Source organism: Carettochelys insculpta, chromosome 6, assembly GCF_033958435.1.
Source record: "Carettochelys insculpta isolate YL-2023 chromosome 6, ASM3395843v1, whole genome shotgun sequence".
NCBI lineage: Eukaryota > Metazoa > Chordata > Testudines > Carettochelyidae > Carettochelys > Carettochelys insculpta.
In genome coordinates this window covers 91553936-91574676 of record NC_134142.1, presented here as the reverse complement: position 1 = coordinate 91574676, position 20741 = coordinate 91553936, and the positions used below count along the sequence as shown (strand labels likewise).

Genomic DNA, 20741 nt, shown 5'->3' with positions numbered 1-20741 from the left:
TGGGAAAAATGCAACCTGAAACATGTGCAGACCATGTCTTGCCTATTAAGGCCACAGCTACCAAAACACTCAGGCTGTCTTTGAGCCAGGAAAAAGATGCACCTCTGCCTTGGAGAACTAGGTGAAATTAGGTTAGCTGAAGGAGCATTCAGGGGAGCACCTATAATCGAACATTAAGTCAAGGCTTCTGTGTAGCCTTTTGTGTGTCTGTGTGCCCATCTGTCCCCAGATGTGCTTTAACACCTACAATGTGTCAGCCCTACAGTGGGGTTATAGAAAACTGATCAGCTCAGCAGCTTACCATATAGGTGCTGATTACATCTCTTCGAACAATGGGGAGGAAGAAATGCTGTTCAGGGTATGAAAAACAAAACACAGATGTCAGAATCTGAAGAATTTGTTCTCTCTAAAATGTCAGTCCAAAAAGCTATGAATTTGGGTCTGGAACACAAATAGGTGTAGCAGTGCTGCTCTCTTGTAGTACCTTGTCTGACACAGATTGACTTGGTATGACTAGATTAAGTGTCATACTCTAGAGATTAGTTTATACTGAGTTTCAGTTGGGGGTTGTTCAACGAACGCTTGTTTTGCATTCAATATAACTCTTTTGCCTATGCTCGAACTTCAGGATCTTGGATTTAAGACCTTTTTTTCCTGGAGCAGCAGGATATGAGAACAGGTAATAAAGGTAAAATGATTTTTTTACCTCACCCTGAGCAGCTGGCATCAAGCTGTTTAATAATGACCTTGTGTTATTCATACGTGCTATAAAAATTTAGGTGGAATGAATTGGATAGCAATATGAAAATGTACCTAAAAGAACTTGATATTTGCAAACAATGAATACCCATGGTTCAGTGAGCACAACTGGAAATGTTAATGTAGTGAGCAAGGTTGTTAAGATAAAGTAGGACTGTCAAGCGATTAAAAAATTTAATGGCAAATCATGCAATTAAGCAGGCTGTTAATAACAGAATACCACTTGTTTTAAATATTTTTGTATGTTTTTTACATTTTTAAATATACAGATTTCAATTACACTCATTCCTCGCTGTACGAGCACAATTGGTTCCTAACTTTTTGCTTGTAGGCAAAAACTCGTAAGGGGAATACTAAATTCCTGTTAAAATAGGTGTAAAAAGTCTCTGGTTCCAAGTGCTTGGAGTGGCAGCAGGTGGCACTGCTTTTGAAAGGTAAGTGAACATGGGGTTGGGAGGGGGTTAAAGGCTGGGGGCAGTTTGGGGACATGAACGGGAGGGAGGGTTAAAACCTGCAGACAGCTCAGGTGGAGAAGGTGGGGGCTTGTTCCTCCTGGCTGCAGCCGAGGTACCTGGGGAGGGTGCAGGGGGTCGGGGGTTTGGAACGTAACGGGATGTGGTGGGTCTTGGGAGTGGGCCGGGGGGGTTGCGTGGGGACCTGTGGACTGGCGGAATGTTGTGACGGGGCGGGGGGGTGCGCAGGGAGTTGCCACAGGGGAATGGTGGGAGCAGGCCCCGTGGATCAGCCCGCGCCCCAGCCAGGACCCAATGGCTGGCTCAGCTCCAGCCACCGGGCTGCGGCTCTCCCTGTGCCTCGGCTAGGGACCCCACGGCCGACTCGTATAAGCGGGGAAGTTCACTCACACAGTGAACAATTGTAAGTATACATGTCCCTCGTTTTAGCGAGTACTCGTAAGTAGAGTGTACAATACAGAATATAAAGTATACAGTGCTCACTTTATTTTTGATTACTAGCACTGGAAGCAAAAGTAGTATTTTTAGTTCACCTAATACAAGTACTGTAGTGCAATATCTTTATCATGAAAGTTGAACTTACACGTGTAGAATTCTGTTCAAAAAATAACTGAATTCAAAAATAAAACAATATTAAACTTTAGAGCCAGCAAGTCCACTCAGATTTACTTCTTGTTCAGACAGCCATTCAGACAAATAAGTTGGGTTATAATTTGCAGAAGATAATTCTGCTTGCTTCTTGTTTACAGTGTCACTTGAAAGTCAGAACAGGCATTTACATGGCACTGTTGTAGCCATAATCGCAAGGTATTTATTTACCAGATGAGCTAACGATTCATCTCCCTTCTTGCATCCACCACTCCAAAGGTTATGGGTCCATGATGATGATTAGTTCTACTGATAATGATCCAAGGTAGAGCAGACAGGCACACATTTGTTTTCATCATGAGTCAGTTGCTGCAACAGAACAGTTGATTTATTTTTGGTTGTTCAGGTTCTGTTGTTTCTGCATTGAATTGTTGCTGTTTTAAGACTCCTGAAAGTGTGCTCCATACCTTATCCCTTCCATATTCTTAAATGTTAGGTCTGATGTTCTAGCTATTTTTAGGTATCTCACACTGGTATCTTCTTTGTGTTTTGTCACATCTGCTGTGGAACTGTTCTAAAAAATGAACATGTCATCACCTGAGACTGCTGGGACCAGAATGTGGGTACAACCGCCCAGAGACATACATTTCTCTTCCAAGGAGTTTAGTAACAAATTTAATGCATTATTTTTAAGAATCATCACCAGGGAAGCATGTCCTTGGGAATGGTGGCCAAAGCATGAACAGGCATACAAATGTTTGGCAAATCTGGCAAGTGCAAAACCTTGCAACACCAGCTACAAAAGTGCCATGCAAATTTTTGCTTTCATGTGACTTTGTATATAAAAAGTGGGCAGCACTATCTCTGGCCAATATAAATAAACCTGTTTGTCTTTGCAATTGGCTGAACAAGGGGTAGGACTGAGTGAACTTGTAGAGTCTAAAATTTTACATTGTCTTGTTTTTGAGAGCAGTTAGGTACCAAAAATATTTATAGATTGCACTTTCATGATAAAGGTATTGCATTACAGTTCACCACAGACAAGTACTGAAAATAATATATAATTTTTCCATGCACATATTTGTAATTAATAAAGTGAGCGCTTTACACTTTGAATTCTGTGTTGTAATAGAAATTGAGGTATTTGAAAATGTAGAAAAACATTCAACATATTTTAATTTCATTTCGTATTCTATTGTTTATTGGTATGATTGATCATGATTAATTTTTTGAGTTCATCTCAAGATGTTATCTGCAATTAATTGATAGACCTACTATAAAATAAGAAATTTAATATATTATTGTATCCCTGTCAGTCCCGTGATACTAGAGCTGCAAAGTGGATGAAGTGATTTTTTTTTTTTTTTTATTGGACCAACGTCTTTTGGTGAGAAGGCTTGCTTAGGCACTTATTCAGATTTCTTCTTCAGGTCAGGCCTTGAAGAAAAGCTTTGTTTAAGCTCCAAATCCTGTTTGTCTCTTCAACAGAAGTTGGTCCAATAAAAAAATATTCCCTCACCCATCTTGTGTCTCGAGCATCTTAATGTGTTTTATCCACTTGTCTTCCTGGTCATCTTTTTTTAATTCAATGATCTGGAATTCCAAAGAATAGAAACTAAGTTTTTGAAAACAGCATGGCAGTAACGAGTCCTGGAACTCTGCATGGTACATCACTTCTCTTCTAATAGTTTGCCTTCTCCCCTTTTCCTCAGGATGTTTTGCCTGTAGCCTGTATTAGAGGGTCTTCCTGAGGATGTGGCTTTTGTGCTTCACTGTAAATTGAAACAGGAGTTTTCCCCTAGCACTGGTCCTATTCTTGTCTGTCTGCAGCTGACTTCAGAATAGATTCTAGAGTGAGGGCTTGTCTATGCTGGGGACTTCTGCACTGGAATTTTAGCTCTTCTCTTTACTACTCTGTCATTACGCTTAACTGCCACTGAAAGTTCCCAGTGCATAATAGTTTAGCTTGAATTTAGTTCCCTTTTATTCCTGGCAAGAGTAGAGAAACATTTCCTTTTGGAATGCTGCCTTTAGCAATTCACTGTGTTAACTTCCCTTTTATATTTTCACAAAGGAAAGAGGACATTTGTAGATTCAACTTCAAATTCAGTGTTTGTGGGGCTTGAAATCTTCAAAGAAGCTCCTCATTGTTAAGTGGCTGCTGTCTCGTAGTAGTTTTTCATGAAGTGGGATTTCTAGTGAGAATTCAGCTGTGGTCATCTGTCTCTTTTGTCTGGGTGTATGTCACTTCTTTTCTGCTCTTTTAGTAGTAAAATTTATTTTCTACTTCATTGAGTAGTATCGACAATATTTTCAGCGTCATAATGGTCAAAGAGGACACAAGGTCCGTGCTCTGAGTGTTTGCTCTCAAAGTAAAGATGAGGCAACGGTACTGTACTTGAAGTGAAGGAAAGGTAGCAGTATCACTGGAGTGTTTGGGCACAGTCTAAGGAATCACTCGCATGTGGGCAGTTTCAGACAGCCAACCTATGTCTCTGGGATCCAAACAGCTCACATTGTTTAAATGGGTTAGTAAGGGGGTGGCCAACCTCTTTTTATTGGGGGCCACGTGGCTTTTTTTTTTTTTTTTTACATGTTCTAGGAACCAAACACAAAATAGCCCCAGACTGCCCCACCCACAGGTTTAATTACATAAAATATCAAACAAGTCACTTTGCAATAGCATGGATGGATCTAATTATCTCCACATGCACATTTTTCAGGCATCATTGTTTAGTTAATTCATGTTATAATAAAAAGAAAACATGTATTTCAAACCACCCCCCTGCTCCACGCTTAACCCCTCTCAGCTCCAAACTGCCCCCAGGCTTATCCGCTCTCAGCCCCAAATCACCACCTCCCACACCTACCTCACACAGGAGCTCCACGCGCTGCTGTTGCTGCCCACCTGCTGTACTTTTTCCGGGCTGCCTCTTCCTCAGTGTGGCTGCACGGATTCCCTCAAGCCTTCCTACTCCCTTCCCCCATGTACAGTGGAGGCGGCTCCCTGCCCTGCCTCGCTGAAGTAATGGAACTCAGTTTAATTGGTTTAATTATTTCAGTGCAGAAGGGCAGGGAGTCAGAGGAGGAGTCAGCAGTGGCTGCTTAAAGAGCTACATGTGGCTCTGGAGCCGCAGGTTACCGACCACTCACCCCGCACCCAACTTTCAAAATGGCGCCACCGCCGGCTCTGTGGGCTCGAGGAAAAGGCTCTGTGGGTCAGATTCTGGCCCATGGACCATGTGTTGGCCATCCCTGGGTAGGTAGGTTATGGCAATGTCTTATATGTCAAGTGACCACAAAAACATTCCCTTCAATCTTCTCCCCACCCTTAAGCCATTTCTAGTTACAATAGCTAGCCCTTAGGTAACCTTTAACATTTTAATACATTTCACAAGCACTGAGCTTTAGAATGTTCCATTACCTAGCAGGGTGGATAAAAATTTGTTTTTTAATTTTAAAAATTAAATTATTTAATTTTTATTTTTAAATCATCAAAATTAACAGTTAAAATTAAATTTTAACCCAAACGTGCGATACATATACTTAGTCTCATAGAACTGAATTAATGGCTCTAGAATGTCCAGCCTAACTACTAGTTTTTGCTTCTTGAAAGTTCTGGGCTTTCAATTTCTGTTTCTCAGTAGATAAAAAGTAATATGCAAAGAAAAATACAAAGTGGATAGGATTGTTTTTGTTCTGTGCTTATGTGGTGGTGAACCTCAGCCAAACACAGCAAGAGGTATTACTAAGAAATCTTTTTGAAGAACAAAAGACAATCTATAGCAGTGGTTCCCCAATTTTTCAACATCATGCCCCACTTTTGATTTTTTGAGAGACTGTCATGCCCCCCCACCTCTTATTTACGATCATCCAACCCCCCTTTAACAAAAAATTCAATTAGTAATTTAAAATAAACACACAAACTTGATATATAAATGTTATTTAAAATTAAAAATAAGCACAAATAGGCCCAAAAACTTAATAAAACTGTAATTTAACAGCAGAAACAAAATAAATTTAATGTGAAGGTTGACACTGCATTTTCTTCACAAGTTGGGAAATCCTAGGTTTGAAAGATGAAAGTGTGCAATGCAAATCGTTTTTGACATCCAGTTGATTTTTGTTTCGTTTTTAATGTGACTAAAGTTGAAACACTTTTTTTTCACAGAGGTATGTTGACAAAAATAAAGAATAATATGTAGCACTTTTATCAACTTCAAGTATATTTTATCCAAAATTCCTCCAAGCTTGAGTTTTCAAAATTATCTTTTGCACTTGAATCATATTTTATTTTGAGTGTTCTGTCTTGCAGTACTTCTGGCAATGTATCAACATCAACATTGAATGGATTGTGTACTAATTTTTGAATGAGGTTGCCAGAAAAGTTTTGTCTGGAAAATAGCAGATAGCAGACTTAGTGGAGCTGTGCCACCCCACCCTGAGCCAGGTGCCAACCACCAGAGCCTCAGTTCCCTCCCCCTGCCCCTTCCCCAACCCTGGGACCCCCTTACCTTCTGCCAGACCTTGACCCCTGCTGGGCTGACAGCAGCCCAGCCACTGGCTGCAAAGGCTGGTTCCAGTCCCATGCTGGACATGGCCTGGCCTCATGAGTGCCAGCTCAACTGCAAATGGGCTGCTGGCATGGCCCCAGAGCTGCAAGTGCAGCCCAGGCCCTGCAGAAACCAGCTGCAGCCCTGGCTGGGGTGCTGGACACTGCTGGCCCTTCCCAGCCTGGAGGCTAACTATGAACTGACCAGGCTAACGGCACAGCCCCCACTTTTTGGGTGCCTGGTGCTGCCTGAGCCCTGTGCCGGCTGCCAGAGCCGCCCATGTCAGCTACCCGCCCGCCTGAGCCCAGCACTGCCAGAACTGCCTGCCTGACTTCCTGACAACAGGCCCACCCAAGCTGTGGGTCAGCCACCCGAGCCCCACGCTGCCAGGACCAGCCGCCTGCCCACCAGACTAAGCAACCCGAGCTGGGCCCAGCTGCCTGAGCCCCACGTGCCACCCACCCGAGGCTTTACGCCCCCCCCCCCCAAGCCAGGCACCATCAGCCCCCCACCTTTATCCCCTCCCCCTCCCTTTCCTCTGAGCCAGACTCCCCCAGCCCCCCCATCTAACACCCTCCTCCTTTTCTTCCTGCCACCCCCCCTACAACCCACACTCCTTTGCAGGAGGCAGCTAGCTCCACTTGGGTTATATTTTCGGAGAATAAAAAGTCATCCTGGTTAGCGGTTTTTAAGGAAAGGCTTGAGAAAGGCCTAAGGATGGAGACTCCACTGCCTCTCTAGGCAACCCGTTCCAGTGCTTCACCATCCTCCAAGTGAAATAGTTTTTTCCTACTGTCTAAACTAGGTCTCCCCCCGCACTGCAATTTGAAGCCATTGCTTCTTGTTCTGTCATCTGTCACCACTGGGAAAAGCCTGGGTCCATCCTCTTTGGAACAGACCCTTTAGGTAGTTGAATGTTGCTATCAATTCCCCACCCCGCCCTTCTTCTCTTCTGAAGACTAAATAAGACCAGTCCCTCATTCTTCGTTCAAAAGTCATGCGCTCCAGCCCCCTACTAATTTTTGTTTCCCTCTACTCCAATTTGTCCACATTCTTTCTGTGCAGGGGGTACCCAAAACTGGACTCAGTATTCCAGTAGTGGCCCCACCAGTGCCAAAGAGAGGAGGATAATCCCTTTCCTCAATCTGCTAACAGTACTTCTACTAAAGTGGCCCAATATGGTGCTAGCCTTCTTGGCAAGATAGGCGCAATGTTGGCTTATATCCAGCTTCTTGTCTACTGTAATCACCAGGTCCTTTTCTGCACAATTGCTGCCTAGCCAGTCAGTCTCCTTGTAGCAGTGCATGGGATTCTTCTGCCTTAAGTGTAAGAGTCTGAATCTGTCCTTGTTAAATCTCATCAGATTCCTTTTGGACCAATCCTCCTCCAATTTGTGTACGTCACTCTGGAGCCTATCCCTACCATCCAGTTTACCTATTTCTCATCCTTGCTTAGTGTCATTCATGAAACTTGCTGAGGATACAATCTATCTCATTATCCAGATAATTAATGGAGATATTGAACAAAACCATCCTTGTGACTGACCCCTGGGGTACTCTACTTAGTACTGGCTGCCAACTAGATATTGAGCCATTGAGCTCCAGGAGTAGTGATCAACAATATAGCCAGCTTTCTGTGCACTTTGGCTGGATCTGCACTTGCCCCGAACTTCAAAGGGGGCATGTTAATGGAGGCGACAGGAGATTACTATTGAAGTGCTGTGGTGAATACGCAACACTTCATTGAGCTATTTCCCCCTGGTGGCAACTTTGAAGCTTCAAACTTTGAAGTGCCAGCATGTGTGTAGCTGCAGGAACTTCGAAGTGCTTGCACTACTTCAAAGTCCCTTTACTCCTCAAGCTTGAAGCTTCAGAGTTGCCGCGGGGAGAGAATGAGACTAATGAAGTGTTGCATATTCACTGCAGCCCTTCATTAGTAATCTCCCGTCACCCTGATTAACATGCCGCCCTTGAGGTTGAGGGCAACTGTAGACAAGCCTTTTGTAATCCATTTTATCCAGGCTATATTTCTTTAACTTTCTCGCAAGAATACTGTGGGGTACAGTATCAAAAGCTTTGCTAAAGTCAAAGTATATCCCATCACCACATTCCTCATACCCTCATATCCATTTTCACAGTAGGCAGTCATGTTGCCTAGGCATGACATGGAAAGACTGCTCCTGCTTCACACTTTTTTGAACAGTCCTGTGTTCTTGAGTGTCATGCACCTCCCCAGGTCAGCCCACGTTATTAATTGTGACACATCTCTTGAGATCCATCAGAGCTTGCAAAGCTGTGGAACACTAGACTTACCTATTGATGTATTATGTGGCAAGGTGGCCTGGTGCCAAAATTTGGGTATGGGTTTTGTCTGTTGCCTCAGTGCCATTCAGAAGCACAACGGTCCCCAAATGTGAATTTTCCTACTTCCGAATGACATCTCAGTGATCAGAAGTGCTCTAGTGTTGCAAGCTTCTAGAGTGCAATTGCCATTCTCTTCTCCGCTGTCAGTGCAGCCGTTATTTTCGTGGCCCTGCTCTGGCACCCGGATCCAGGAATGCAATCTTTCATATCAGAAGTTTCGGTTGTCACTGCATGTCATTTCAACCCTGCATTACAATCCAATCCCACCAATTGGTGATCGTTTCTTGGGTGCAGAAATGACGCTTCACTGCCTGCAGCTGCTCTGTGAAGGCCATCAGCAGCCTTGAACTGTGTGTTTGCTATGTCTTCATCAAACTGAAATCATGTTCCGTGTTGTGGTGCATCCTGTGTGTCTGAATGTTTGTAATTCTCATGCGAATAGTTCAGCTCTGCTGGATCCATGCTTCTAGCAGGGATGGCAGACACTGAAAATGCCATGTGGGTTTGTGTGATTATTATTATTATTATTTATTTTTTTTAAATAAAAAGCGTGAATGTTTGGGTATACGATGGCAGTAGGGGCTGAAGAAAGTTGTCTGTTGGAAACGTGAGCCACAACATGTTGTGAAAATTTCCCAGAAAGCATTCTTGGCAGTAGCGCATGGGACAGTGGGGTACGTACCCATGGTTCAATGTGTTTTGCTTTGAAATAAGCACTCGTGTTGAGTACATGCAGCAATGCTGCACACAGACAAATAATGTATGTGCTCCAGCAATAGGCAAATGTCAGGGGCTGTATGCTGGCATAACTTGCATCCACCAAAGTTTGCAGTGTACCTATGACCGTGGGTAAACTGTTTATCCTACCCTTACAAATAAGAGTTGAGGAGTGGGAGGGCAAGACCACAGAGACGCTAAGAAACTTGCCCACGGTCTCCTATGGTGCTCCGCTTAGATGTTTTAGGACATTGCACTAAGTATTATGTGGTAGCGATGGGGTGTGTGCCTGTCTTCCTCCTCACATGGGTTTTGTTGCATACAGGTGAGGGAAACCCTTTGGATTTGTTCTAGGTGTATTCAGATCATGATAGAAATTCATATTATCGACTAAACCTAATAAATGTGACTTGTTCAGAGCTGAGAACTGCCTAATGTTTTGGGCTCTCTACCGAGCTGGCAAAGAATACAGTAAGGTCTCGGAGTACGCAAACTCAGAGTGTGTGACCCCGCTCTTACGCGTCTGACCCTGACCTCCACCCCCCAGCCCTGTTTAAACCACCTGTAATCGGCTCTGAGTCTAGCCGCTTCTGCCGCCCCCCACGGCTTCAGTGCAAGCCCCCTGCCGGCTCACAAGCCTCCCTGCACGGCTCTGGCGCGGACCCCCCCTGCCAGCTCACAAGCTGCCCGCGTGGCTCCGGTGTGACCCCTCCCCACCTGGTCAGCTCGCAAGCTACCCACCCTGTGCAGCTCCAATGCAACCCCCCTGCCAGCTCACAAGCTGCCCGCCCTGCGTGGCTCTTGCATGACGCCCCTGCCGACTCGCAAGCTGTCTGCCCTCCCAGCTCACCACCCAGGCATGGCTCTGGTTTCGGCTCAACTCTCTGCCCCCTTGCAGCCCAGCTCAACACCCATGCTCAATTCCACCCCTAACCCACCCCAGACTTAGCCCCCCCCCTCGCCCTCCCACATCCCCAACCCACCACCAGGCTGAACCCTCCCCAACTGCCCCCCACCCAGCCCAGTAATTACCTTTCAGCTGCTTCCCTGGCTGCAGAACATGTGTTCTGCCGGGGAAAAAGCCAGACCCCAACTTGCACGAAATCCGGGTTTACGTGAGAGTGCGTGGAACGGAACCCTCATGTACTCTGAGACCTTACTGTACTGTCATTTTTCACTTGGGTCCCCTATACCAGTGGTTCCCATCCCGGTGTCTGTGAGAGTACTGCCAGCAGTCTGTGGGGAAAAAAATAAAATATACATAAAAATGGTCATAGAAGATAAGTTTTAAATAAATTGTAAAATTACAATAAATTAAGTATCTTCCAATGTTAACTGCTGTCTGAAAATCTGTGTTGTGGTTTCCTTTTCATATAATATAGTGTACATAGCATCTAGAATTGTCTTTGATCGGTGTCTGTGAATGGTTTGGGTGGTGATTGGGGGCCTGCGAATGGTCTGAGAGGAGGTTGGGGGTCTGCACTAGTGGAAGGGTTGGGAGCACTGACCTATGCAATACATTTTTGTAACTGGAAGGAGTAGAAACTAATTTTTTTTTTCCCCCACAGAGATTTGCAAAAACTTCTTTAAATGCTTGTGTCCTTGTTTTGGATGCATAAAGATGGCCCAAAAGGCTTTTAAAGGTTAACTTTTCTACTTCATTTTAAACATAAAGAGCTCAGGAATACATCCCTGGTCTCCCCTGTTTTATTGGTGCATGGGAAGAAGACAAAAATATTGAGACCTCTGATATGTAACTGAGGTCACCAAATATTTCACAAAGATGTGTTGTATTCAAAAGGTTAACTGGTCAGAGTTGAATCTGTATTAGCTAAGAACAAGAGTTTTGAACAATCTGACTAAAAAGTTCTTTGCTTCTTAACAGCTGAATGTTCGTTCTCTTGCAGCATTACACGGTGTTGTAATTGAGGCTGTTTTTCTAGCCATGACCTAGTCATTCAATCTAGTTGGGATCTGAATTTTTAATAAGAACATAAGAATAGCCATACTGGGTCAGACCAAAGGTCCATCCAGCCCAGCATCCCATCTGCCGACGGTGGCCAATGCCAGGTGCCCCAGAGAAGGAGAACAGAAGACAATGATCAAGTGATTTATCTCCTGCCATCCATCTCCTGCCCTTGTTCTGAAGGCTAGGGCACCATACTTTATCCCTGGCTAATAGCCATTTGTGGACCTAACCTGCAAAAATTTATCAAGCTCTTTTTTAAACCCTAATAGAGTCCTGGCCTTCACAGCCTCCTTGGGCAAGGAGTTCCACAGGTTGACTGTGCGCTGTGTGAAGAAAAATTTCCTTTTATTAGTTTTGAACCTACTACCCATCAATTTCATTTGGTGTCCCCTAGTTCTTGTATTATGGGAAAAGGTAAATTAATTTTTCTATGTTCACTTTCAAATTAAAAAAGAAAGTCAGAAAAATCATTGAGAAGCTTTTTCACGCCTTCATTCTATGTCCCAATTGTAGAGAAGCAAAAATGAGTGCAAGTACCATTTTTTTTTTTTTTTTTTTGTCCATTGTAGGTCACTCTGTAGTCGGGGTGGGAGGTGAATTATTCAGATCTCCAGATTCAGAATCATGGAATACCTAGGGGCTTGACAAATGCAGGAAAAGTAATGGGGTAGGAGTTGGTTGAGGACAGTGGATGGAGAATTGAAATTTTCCTCTTTCCGTCCAAATCACAGCTGCCTTTGACATAGTTCTCTTCCCTTTCTAGAATTCCATGAGTTAACATCTTGAGATGTGGATGGCTTGTCTGTAACTTCTTGGCTGTTGTGGTCTGGAACCTGCTGGTCTCCCATCTCAGTCCCTGGTGCAACAGTAGCTACTGAAAGCCATGAAGGTTGTTCCAGAGAAAAATGCTGTACGGATCCTGTGGGGCAGAGAACGTGGCACCCAAGCCTTGGGCGCTCAGCGGCTTCTGCAGGAGCTGGTGGAGGACAAAACCCGATGGATGAAATGGGAGGGCAAGGTAAAGTCATGATGTAGAAAGTCACATCTAATGAGTGGGTTTGTCCAGCCTTGTGGCTAGGTTTGTAGGTGGGAATTTGAGATTAACGTTTGTGTTTTTTTGTGACATGTTCCACTTTGAGTCAAATACAGCATATCTAGCAGCTGTTTCTGAGCCATCCGGGTTCCTGCGTAGTGGGGAGGCGAGTTATTTGCATGTTTTTGGGATCGCCATGTTGTCTGTGTTTTGGATAAGAGTTAAGAAGGCTGATCATATGGTACTCATGTTTCCTGCTCTGTTTTTTTTTTTAGAAAGTTGAGCTACCAGACAGTCCGCGTTCCACATTCTTGCTGGCGTTCAGCCCAGATAGGTAACTAAGTTCTATTTTGTTACTAGTTTAAACACCTTGTGTGAGCAGTCGGGCTGACAGCCACTGTGGATTTCCCAGGCAAGGTGTGTGGGGCAGGGGTGGGAGGAGGCCTCTGCACCCCCAGAATGGTCGGGACCTTTGGTGGAAGGGGTGGGGCCTGGGCAGCATTGCATGGACCACAGCACCCTCTCCCCCAGCCCCAAGAGCTGTGTGGTGTGGCACTCCAGCAGGAATTCAAAGGGGGCTGGGACTTTTGCTGCCACTCCTTCTGCAGGAGTAGTGGCAGCAGCTGGGAGCCTGGGTCCTCTTAGAATTGCTGGGACCTGAGGCAGCTGCCTCGTTTGCAACACTCTCCAGCCCCCACCCCATGCTGCACACTGGTTCGGCAGGCCTGTGTGTGAGCAAAGCCTGTGGAGGCTTGTGCCTCTTGAGAGACCAGGAGCTGGCAGCAGATTTTAGAAAGCTGGTCTCTGAGCCAAAGAGGTGAAGAACAGGGGTTGTCTGTCCACTTATGCAGCCCAAGATACACCATTATCACTACATTTCTGAGCATGCCTCAGAGTTGCATGCTGTTGTTCAGGGAAGAGGCTCCACATCTGGAAGAAAAGAGGAGCACCTGGGGAACAAATGGTCTCATGAAAACACTGTTTTTCTATAGTGTCAGTGAAGTATCAATATACTGAGTCAAATCTGAGACAAGCCTGTCCCTAGAGGGTGCAAGGCCCAGGAGAACCCGTGCCCTCACCCTGACTCTATCCCACTTCCCAAGCTGCATGGTCCAGGTGACTAGAGGGGCACCTGGTGCTGTCAGCAGGGTTGGGCCTGATATGCATTCACCACGGGGGTGGGTCATTTCACTTCCAGCTGTCATGGTGAGTGTGGGGTGAGCCTGACCCCTGTTGCCAGCTCCAGGATCTCGGTAATCCCCCAGGGTGGCAACCCCAAACCATCCTATGGGTGGAAGAGCTCAGCTCAGAGTGGCTGCCTTAAGGAATTGACTTTTCTGAAAACAGGACAGAATGATGCAGGTTTAGTCGTGGAAGCGGTGTGATGGGTGGACATGGGGGTAAGGAGTGGAAAAGGAGGGAAGAAAGCTCAGTGTCAGTTGACCTGGGTCCATCGGGGAGCTGGTGGGCATGAGTGAGGCTGAAAGGATTTGGTAGTGTGCTGTGGCTCTGAGATTTCGCCCTAATATATTTGTAGGGTTCTCTCAGTGCCCGAAAATTGAGGGAGCTATATTTCTAAACAGTAAATGTATCTGAGTCAGGGCTATGCCTGCATATTCTTAATGCAAACAATAAATAAGGATTGTACTCCGGAGCTGGTTGAATTAATGCATTGCATTTTGTCTCTCTTCTCCACCTTCCCCAGCATTAATTCTGGTCTGTCTTTTTCCCAGGACCCTCATGGCTTCCACCCATGTGAATCACAATATCTACATCACTGAGGTGAAAACGGGCAACTGTGTCCATTCTTTGGTTGGACACCGGCGCACACCATGGTGTGTGACCTTTCACCCTACTATCCCAGGACTCATTGCTTCAGGGTGCCTAGATGGGGAGGTTAGAATCTGGGATTTACATGTAAGTCTCTCCTGCAACCTGTAAGTGCTTAGTATTTATAATAAGGCAATTTTGTCTGTGCTTGAGGCACCCAAACTTTGCCCAGCTGAAAACTGCTCTGGCAGTTTTCCAAGAGCTGTACCAGCTGTGTGCTACAGAGCATATTGCAGTAATCCTCCTGTCTAGTTTGGAGATGTAATATCTGGAGTTCATAAAGTTCCAGCAAAGTCTTTCGTTCATGTAGAGAGTCACAGGCCTCTGATTGAGGCTAACCCCATTTTAGTTCCTAAAAAGTAATTGCTTTTCTATTGCTCGTCTTATGGGGGTTGACTTGCACTCTGCCCTAAAAAATGTGCTGCATCATTAAATTTTTCTCCACTGATGACTTGCCCAGTGGCTGATGCCCTTCTGTCTGGTAGTGTGCCCTACAGGCTACCTGAGATGACATCGCCTATCTGCGGCCACTGTTGCCAGGAGTTCTGTGTTCTGGCTTTGAGTCCAATGACACTGTAAAATGAGAGAGTCAACAATGACTTTTGATGCAGCAGTAGAGCAGCTCCATGCTACGCATGGAGTTTTGGGGCTGGTTGGGATGCACGGCATTTCCAGAGAATTCTTGTTGCCAAAAATCGTTGTGTGTTAAGCAGCTGGTAATTTTCCCTTTCCTGCTCCAGGGTGGAAGTGAGAGCTGGTTCACCGACAGCAACAATGCCATTGCATCCCTGGCTTTCCATCCTACAGCTCAGCTTCTGCTGATTGCAACGGCCAACGAGATCCATTTCTGGGACTGGAGTCGTCGAGAACCATTTGCAGCAGTGAAGACGGCCAGTGAGATGGAGCGAGTCCGGTGAGTACTCGTTCCCAGGGGAAAAGAGCATTTGCAGTTCCAGCATGAGAAATGGCGTGGCATGGGGGAAATGTGTAGCAGTCTCCCTGGGACAGAGGTGCTCAGGAGGTAACTTCCTCTCCACCTTCAATCTCGTCTTAGCTACATGGAGGATTTTCTTGCCTCATTCTCAGTGCTCGTGCTCAGTTGGTGCAGCAGTATCTGTGGATGCAAAAACAAACAAGATTAGATGTGAAATATGAACAGATATAAGTTAGGCTGTTGTGTGCCATGGAATCCTCTCCAGCTCTGCCACAGGGCTAACATTTGTAAGACTGATCTTTAGATTTCATCAGGAATGCCGAGTTAAATATGATTTGTTACTAGGATGGTAACAGCTGCTGTGGGAGGAGGGTCTCCTACCCTTGGAGTCAGCACTGAACCAGTACTGCAGCATGATCATAAATGATGCTGTGCTGCTGGAGACTGATTCTTTTGAGTGACTAAAAACGTGGTTCTGACAAGAATCCAGTCATTAAAAATCCCCAGGTGCTTCTATGGGAGGTATGAACTCATCTTTTTCCTGGCCAACTTCTAGGGGTCTTATTTTATGTTAGCATACTTTCCCCTAGCAGTTTCAGGTGGATACAGGTACTCCTGCTCCTGAACTGTTGTACAGGATTGCTGTATACTGGTCAACAGCTGCAGTCTTCATCTTGGAGGTAGCTGTATTTTATGGGTTGGTGAATATTTCTTAATACATGGCATTTTTGAAGGACTTTGAGATACTTTAGAATGAGGGGTGCTGCAGAAATGTAAAACTTCCTGACCAGTAAATCCTTATGTGAAGTCTATTTTCTGAACATCTGGTGTTCTCTGTGGTTGTGAAATGCCAACTAACAACTGAGCCTTAAACTCTGTTCTTGTTTAAGGCTGGTACGGTTTGATCCCTTGGGACACTACTTGCTCACAGCGATTGTCAACCCTTCCAATCAACAGGTGAGAATATTACCAATGCCTACATTGATTATAATATGCTCTATGTTAACCGCAGTCTGTTGTTAAGCAGCCTGATGCTTTGCTTAAAATTGGGCAACTTCCTGAGTTCAAAATTCTGTCTCCTCTAAATTTGATCACAGGGACCTGTTCTGTTACACTTGTAAGATGCACAAGTAACATTAATGACTATGGTCTGGGAAACTAGCGGTATAGACAGTGGCTTCCCTTCTGATCCTGCTGCTGAATGAGGGGCCCCAGATCCATCCCTGCTACATCTGCAGATGCGTCCTTGGTGCTTTTCATAATATGCTGAGGAATTTTGCTGCAACTTCACTGCCTTGAATGAGACTGTAGAATTATTAGCAGGACCCCCACAGTGACAGAACCTTGCAGGTGGTGACTTCCTTTTTGGTGTGGCTGACTAATTGTGGAACTGCAAGGTACAGTATTTTTCAGGTTCCATACAAGACTTGCTTATGGATTAAGGGCTAGATGGCTTCATGCATCTCAAATGTCATGTCGTCTTTCCTCTTGGAAGAAGTTTATTGTATCTTTATCAGTCTCTTGATTGTAGCTGGCCTTCCTTTTTTTTTCTTGGGTGTGTATAATCATATAAATGTAAGCTTGGAAGGGAACTTGAGAGGTCGTTAAGTCCATTAAGTCAGGCTCAAGTAAACTTAGACCATTCTGGACAGGTTTGTCCAACCTGTTTTTAAAAAACCTCCAAGGATGGAGGTTCTGTAAGTGCCCTTGGAAGGGCATTCAAGAATTTGACAAACATTATAGTTAGGTATTAGGAAAGCCTTTTCTAACCTAAAACTTCCTTGCTGTAGATTAAGCCTATTACGCCTTCTTCTATCTTCAAGGGACATGGAGAACAGTTGATCATCATCCTTGTTGTAATATCCCTTAACATATTTGAACACCTGTAGTCGGGCCTCCCCTCAGTATTCTTTTTTCAAATCTAAATGTGCCTAATTTTTAACCCTTCCTTGTGCATCAAAATTTCTAAACCTTTTTATCATTTCTGTTGCTGTCCTTTGGACAAATTAGGAAACGCCTATGTCTTTTCTAAAGCGTGGGCCCCAGAACTGAACACACTATTCCAGCTGAGGCCTCATCAGTGCCATCTGAAGTAGGATAATTACCTGCTACTTCTTATATACAACATTCCTGTTAATATACCCCAGAATTATATAGCTTTTTAAAAATGTATCTAGTGGGTGCTCATTCAATTTGTGATCTATTGTAATCTCCCAATCCTTTTTAACGTTACTATCACTTGGTGGTCTCTGTCAATGTGAAGTACCAACAAACAACTGAGCCTCCAGCTCTTCTTGTTTTAAAACTGCTACAGTCATCTCCAAATTTTGTAAGCATACTGTCCACTCTGTTCAAATCATTAACAAAAATACCAAATAGTACCAGACTCAGAACTAACCCACTGGGCACTAGATATGCCCTCCCAGTGTGACAGCACGCTATTGATGACTGCTTTTTTGAGTGTAGTCTTTCAATTAGCTGTTCACCCATCTCATAGTAATTTAATCTGTGTTTCTTAATATGCTTATGAGAATGTCATGTAGGACTATCTTAAAAGCATTACAAAATCAAGCTATATCATATCTTGCTTCTCCCTGTACACTATGGAAAGTAACCCTGTCACAAGAGGAAATTAGGTTGATTTGGCATTTCCTCCTCAAGAAACCATGCTGGATTTTCTTTTTAACCCCTTTATTCTCTAAATTGCTGGTTTAATCATTTGTTCCTCTCTTTTCAGGAACTAGATTTAGGCTGATTGGCCTATAGGTCCCCAGGTCCTCATTATTTCTTTATTATTTTTAAGATATTGTGCTTGTAGTTTTCAACTCCTCTGAGACGTTATGTGTCCTCCCATGAGTTCTTGAAGATAATTGCTAATAACTCCAAGATCGCGTCACTAAATTCCTCACATACCCCATGAATCCCACTGTGCGGTGCTGATTTGAATACCTCTCTCTCTCTCTCTCTCTCTCACCTTGTGTTTCTTCCGTCTTATTAATGTACATTGAGTTGAGTATCTTGTCACCATTAACCTTTTTAGTGAACACTGAAGCAAGGTAGCATTAAGCACCTCAGGTTTATTGATAACATCAATTAACTCTCCTTCCCTGCCAAGTAGTGGACCTGTTCTTTCCTTCATCTTTTTTATTATGTGGTCCCATATTATTTCAAAAGCTTCAGATTGCTTTTTATGTCCCTTGCTAGATGTAGCTCATTTTGTTCTTAGCCTTTCTGTTTTTTTGTCTATATAATAGTTATTTTTATTCTTCCTTAGCAATTCATCCATTTTTCCTACTTCTTGTATACCTTTTTTGATTTTTTTTCACGTCATAGAGCTTCTGATTGCACTCTGTTAGCCTCATTCTATTCTTTCTTTCTCATCGCTATCGTTGTTATGCTTGCAATAATGTTTCTTGGAGAAACTGCCATTTGAATTCCTTTATTCTTTAGTTTTAATTATTAGAATTTACCTACCAGATCTGAGTTTTTAAAAACCTGATTTTCCTTACTCTTCTGTTGTCACTTTTTTTCTTTTCCTTAGAATCATGATATCTATCATTTCATGCTCACTTTGACCCAGTTTGCCTTCCACCTTCAGATTCACAACTACTTCCTCCCTGCTGGTCAAAAAAAAGTCTACACTGGCTGGACTCCTGCTTATTTCCTGCACTTTTCGAAACAAGAATTTGTAGCTGTTACATTTCAGGAACTTAATGCAAATGTTTAGGGCTTTTGTGCAACTAAAAAAATTAGTTGCAGTGAATCACACTATTTAAATAGTAACAGAATACCATTTACTTAAAATATTTTTGAGGTTTTATACATTTTCAAATATATTGATGTAAATTACAACACAAAATGCAGTATACAGTGGTTATTTTATATTTATTTTGTTTACCAATATTTGAACTATAAAGAACAAAATTATATTTTTCAATTCATTGCATACAAGTATTGTAGGGCAATCTCTTTATCATGCAAGCTGAACTTACGAATATAGAATTATGTTCAGAAATAAAACAATCTAAATCTTTAGAGCTTACAAGTCCACTCAGACTTACTCCTTGCTCAGCCAATCCCATTGACCAAAAAGATTTGATTATAATTTGTAGGAGATAATTCGCTTTTTGTTTACAATATCAACTGAAAGTAAGAATGAACAGAGGCATCCGTTAGGTGAGGGCTTATTTAACAATTAATCTCTATGCTCTAGGTAAAGAGGAAAGGATGGACGATGATAATATATGGGTAAGTTATGAGATGAGAAACAGTCAAATGAAAGAGTCCCATTCAATCACATCATGTAATGGCAGATAGCTAAATTATGACAATTTTATAGTGACTACGTACAAATGCTAGAAGTCTAAATAGTAAGATGGGTGAGCTAGAGTGCCTCGTATTGAATGATGGTATTGATTTTAATAGGCATCACAGAAACTTGTTGGAATGAGCATAATCAATGGGACACAGTAGTACCAGGGTCCAAAATATATCAGAAGGACAGAACAGGATAGCTGTTGTAGTTGGCATGGTAAGATATTGATGTGCTCAGCTGAAAAGTAAAGTTTCTTCTTTTTGGTGGTTGGGGTTGTGCAGTTTCTGCATCAGACTATTGCTCTTGTAAGCCTTCTGAAAGCATGCACCACATCTCGTCCCTCTTACATTTTAGGTGGCACTTCAGATACTTAAATTGAGGGCTGTAGCTATCATCAGGCATCTCCCATTGGTCTATTCTTTGTGTTTTGCATGAAGAAGGCGAATATTTAGCACAGAGGTGGGGAAACTTAGGGCTTACCTTGAGCCACAGCTGAGCACAAGTGGAGTCCCTGTGCTGAGAGTGGGGGCCAGGTCAGTGAGGTGGGGGATTTTTGGTATTTGTTTGTTTCTTGGTTGGTGGTCAAGTCAATGAGGGGTTTGTTTGTTTGTTTTTTTTTGTTTTTTTTTTTTTTTTCTTCTTCTTCTTCTTCTTCTCAGTTGTGCGTGTGACCCCAGCCAATATTTCAGGCTCAGTGGCCCCTGACTGAAAAAAGTTACACTAAACCAAGGGTGGGGAATCTGGCAGTAAATGTCTTGCAACATCAGCTATAAAAGTGTCATAGAGCACCTGTTCCAATATTCTGATGACATTGTAAATATGAAGCAGACACCAGTATCTCCTGTAAATATAAACTGAGTAGATTTGTAGGTTCTAAAGTTTTACATTATTTTATTTTTTCAGTGCAGTTATGTGACCAAAAAAATCTACAATTGTAAGTTACGCTTTCAAAATTAAAGCGATTACATTACAATACTTATATGAAGTGAATTAAAAGTACTATATCTGTTTTATAGAGCATACTGTATACTTTGTATTCACAGTAGTTGAAATAATTTTGAAAATGTAGGAAAAATGTTGACAAATACTTAATACATTTCAGTTGTTATTCAATGCTGTGATTGTGATTTACACAAATAAATTAATCACTATTCACTGCAGTTAAATGACAGCCCTAGAAATGTTGTTTTTTGTATTAGTTTTCAAA

The 20741-nt window shown here is 43.3% G+C and overlaps 1 protein-coding gene across 3 annotated transcripts in view; it reads left to right on the top strand.

Annotated features, from left to right (window-relative positions):
* The window catches only part of AMBRA1 (autophagy and beclin 1 regulator 1), a 209955-nt gene that overhangs the window by 16755 nt on the left and 172459 nt on the right, over positions 1-20741 (top strand). For all 3 annotated transcript variants that reach the window (XM_074997585.1, XM_074997584.1, XM_074997586.1), the window contains exons 2-6: positions 12186-12440; positions 12731-12789; positions 14189-14372; positions 15026-15198; positions 16110-16176. In XM_074997585.1, coding sequence (XP_074853686.1) covers positions 12306-12440; positions 12731-12789; positions 14189-14372; positions 15026-15198; positions 16110-16176 — 618 coding nt within the window. In that variant the 5' untranslated portion in view covers positions 12186-12305. The remainder of the gene's footprint in view (positions 1-12185; positions 12441-12730; positions 12790-14188; positions 14373-15025; positions 15199-16109; positions 16177-20741) is intronic.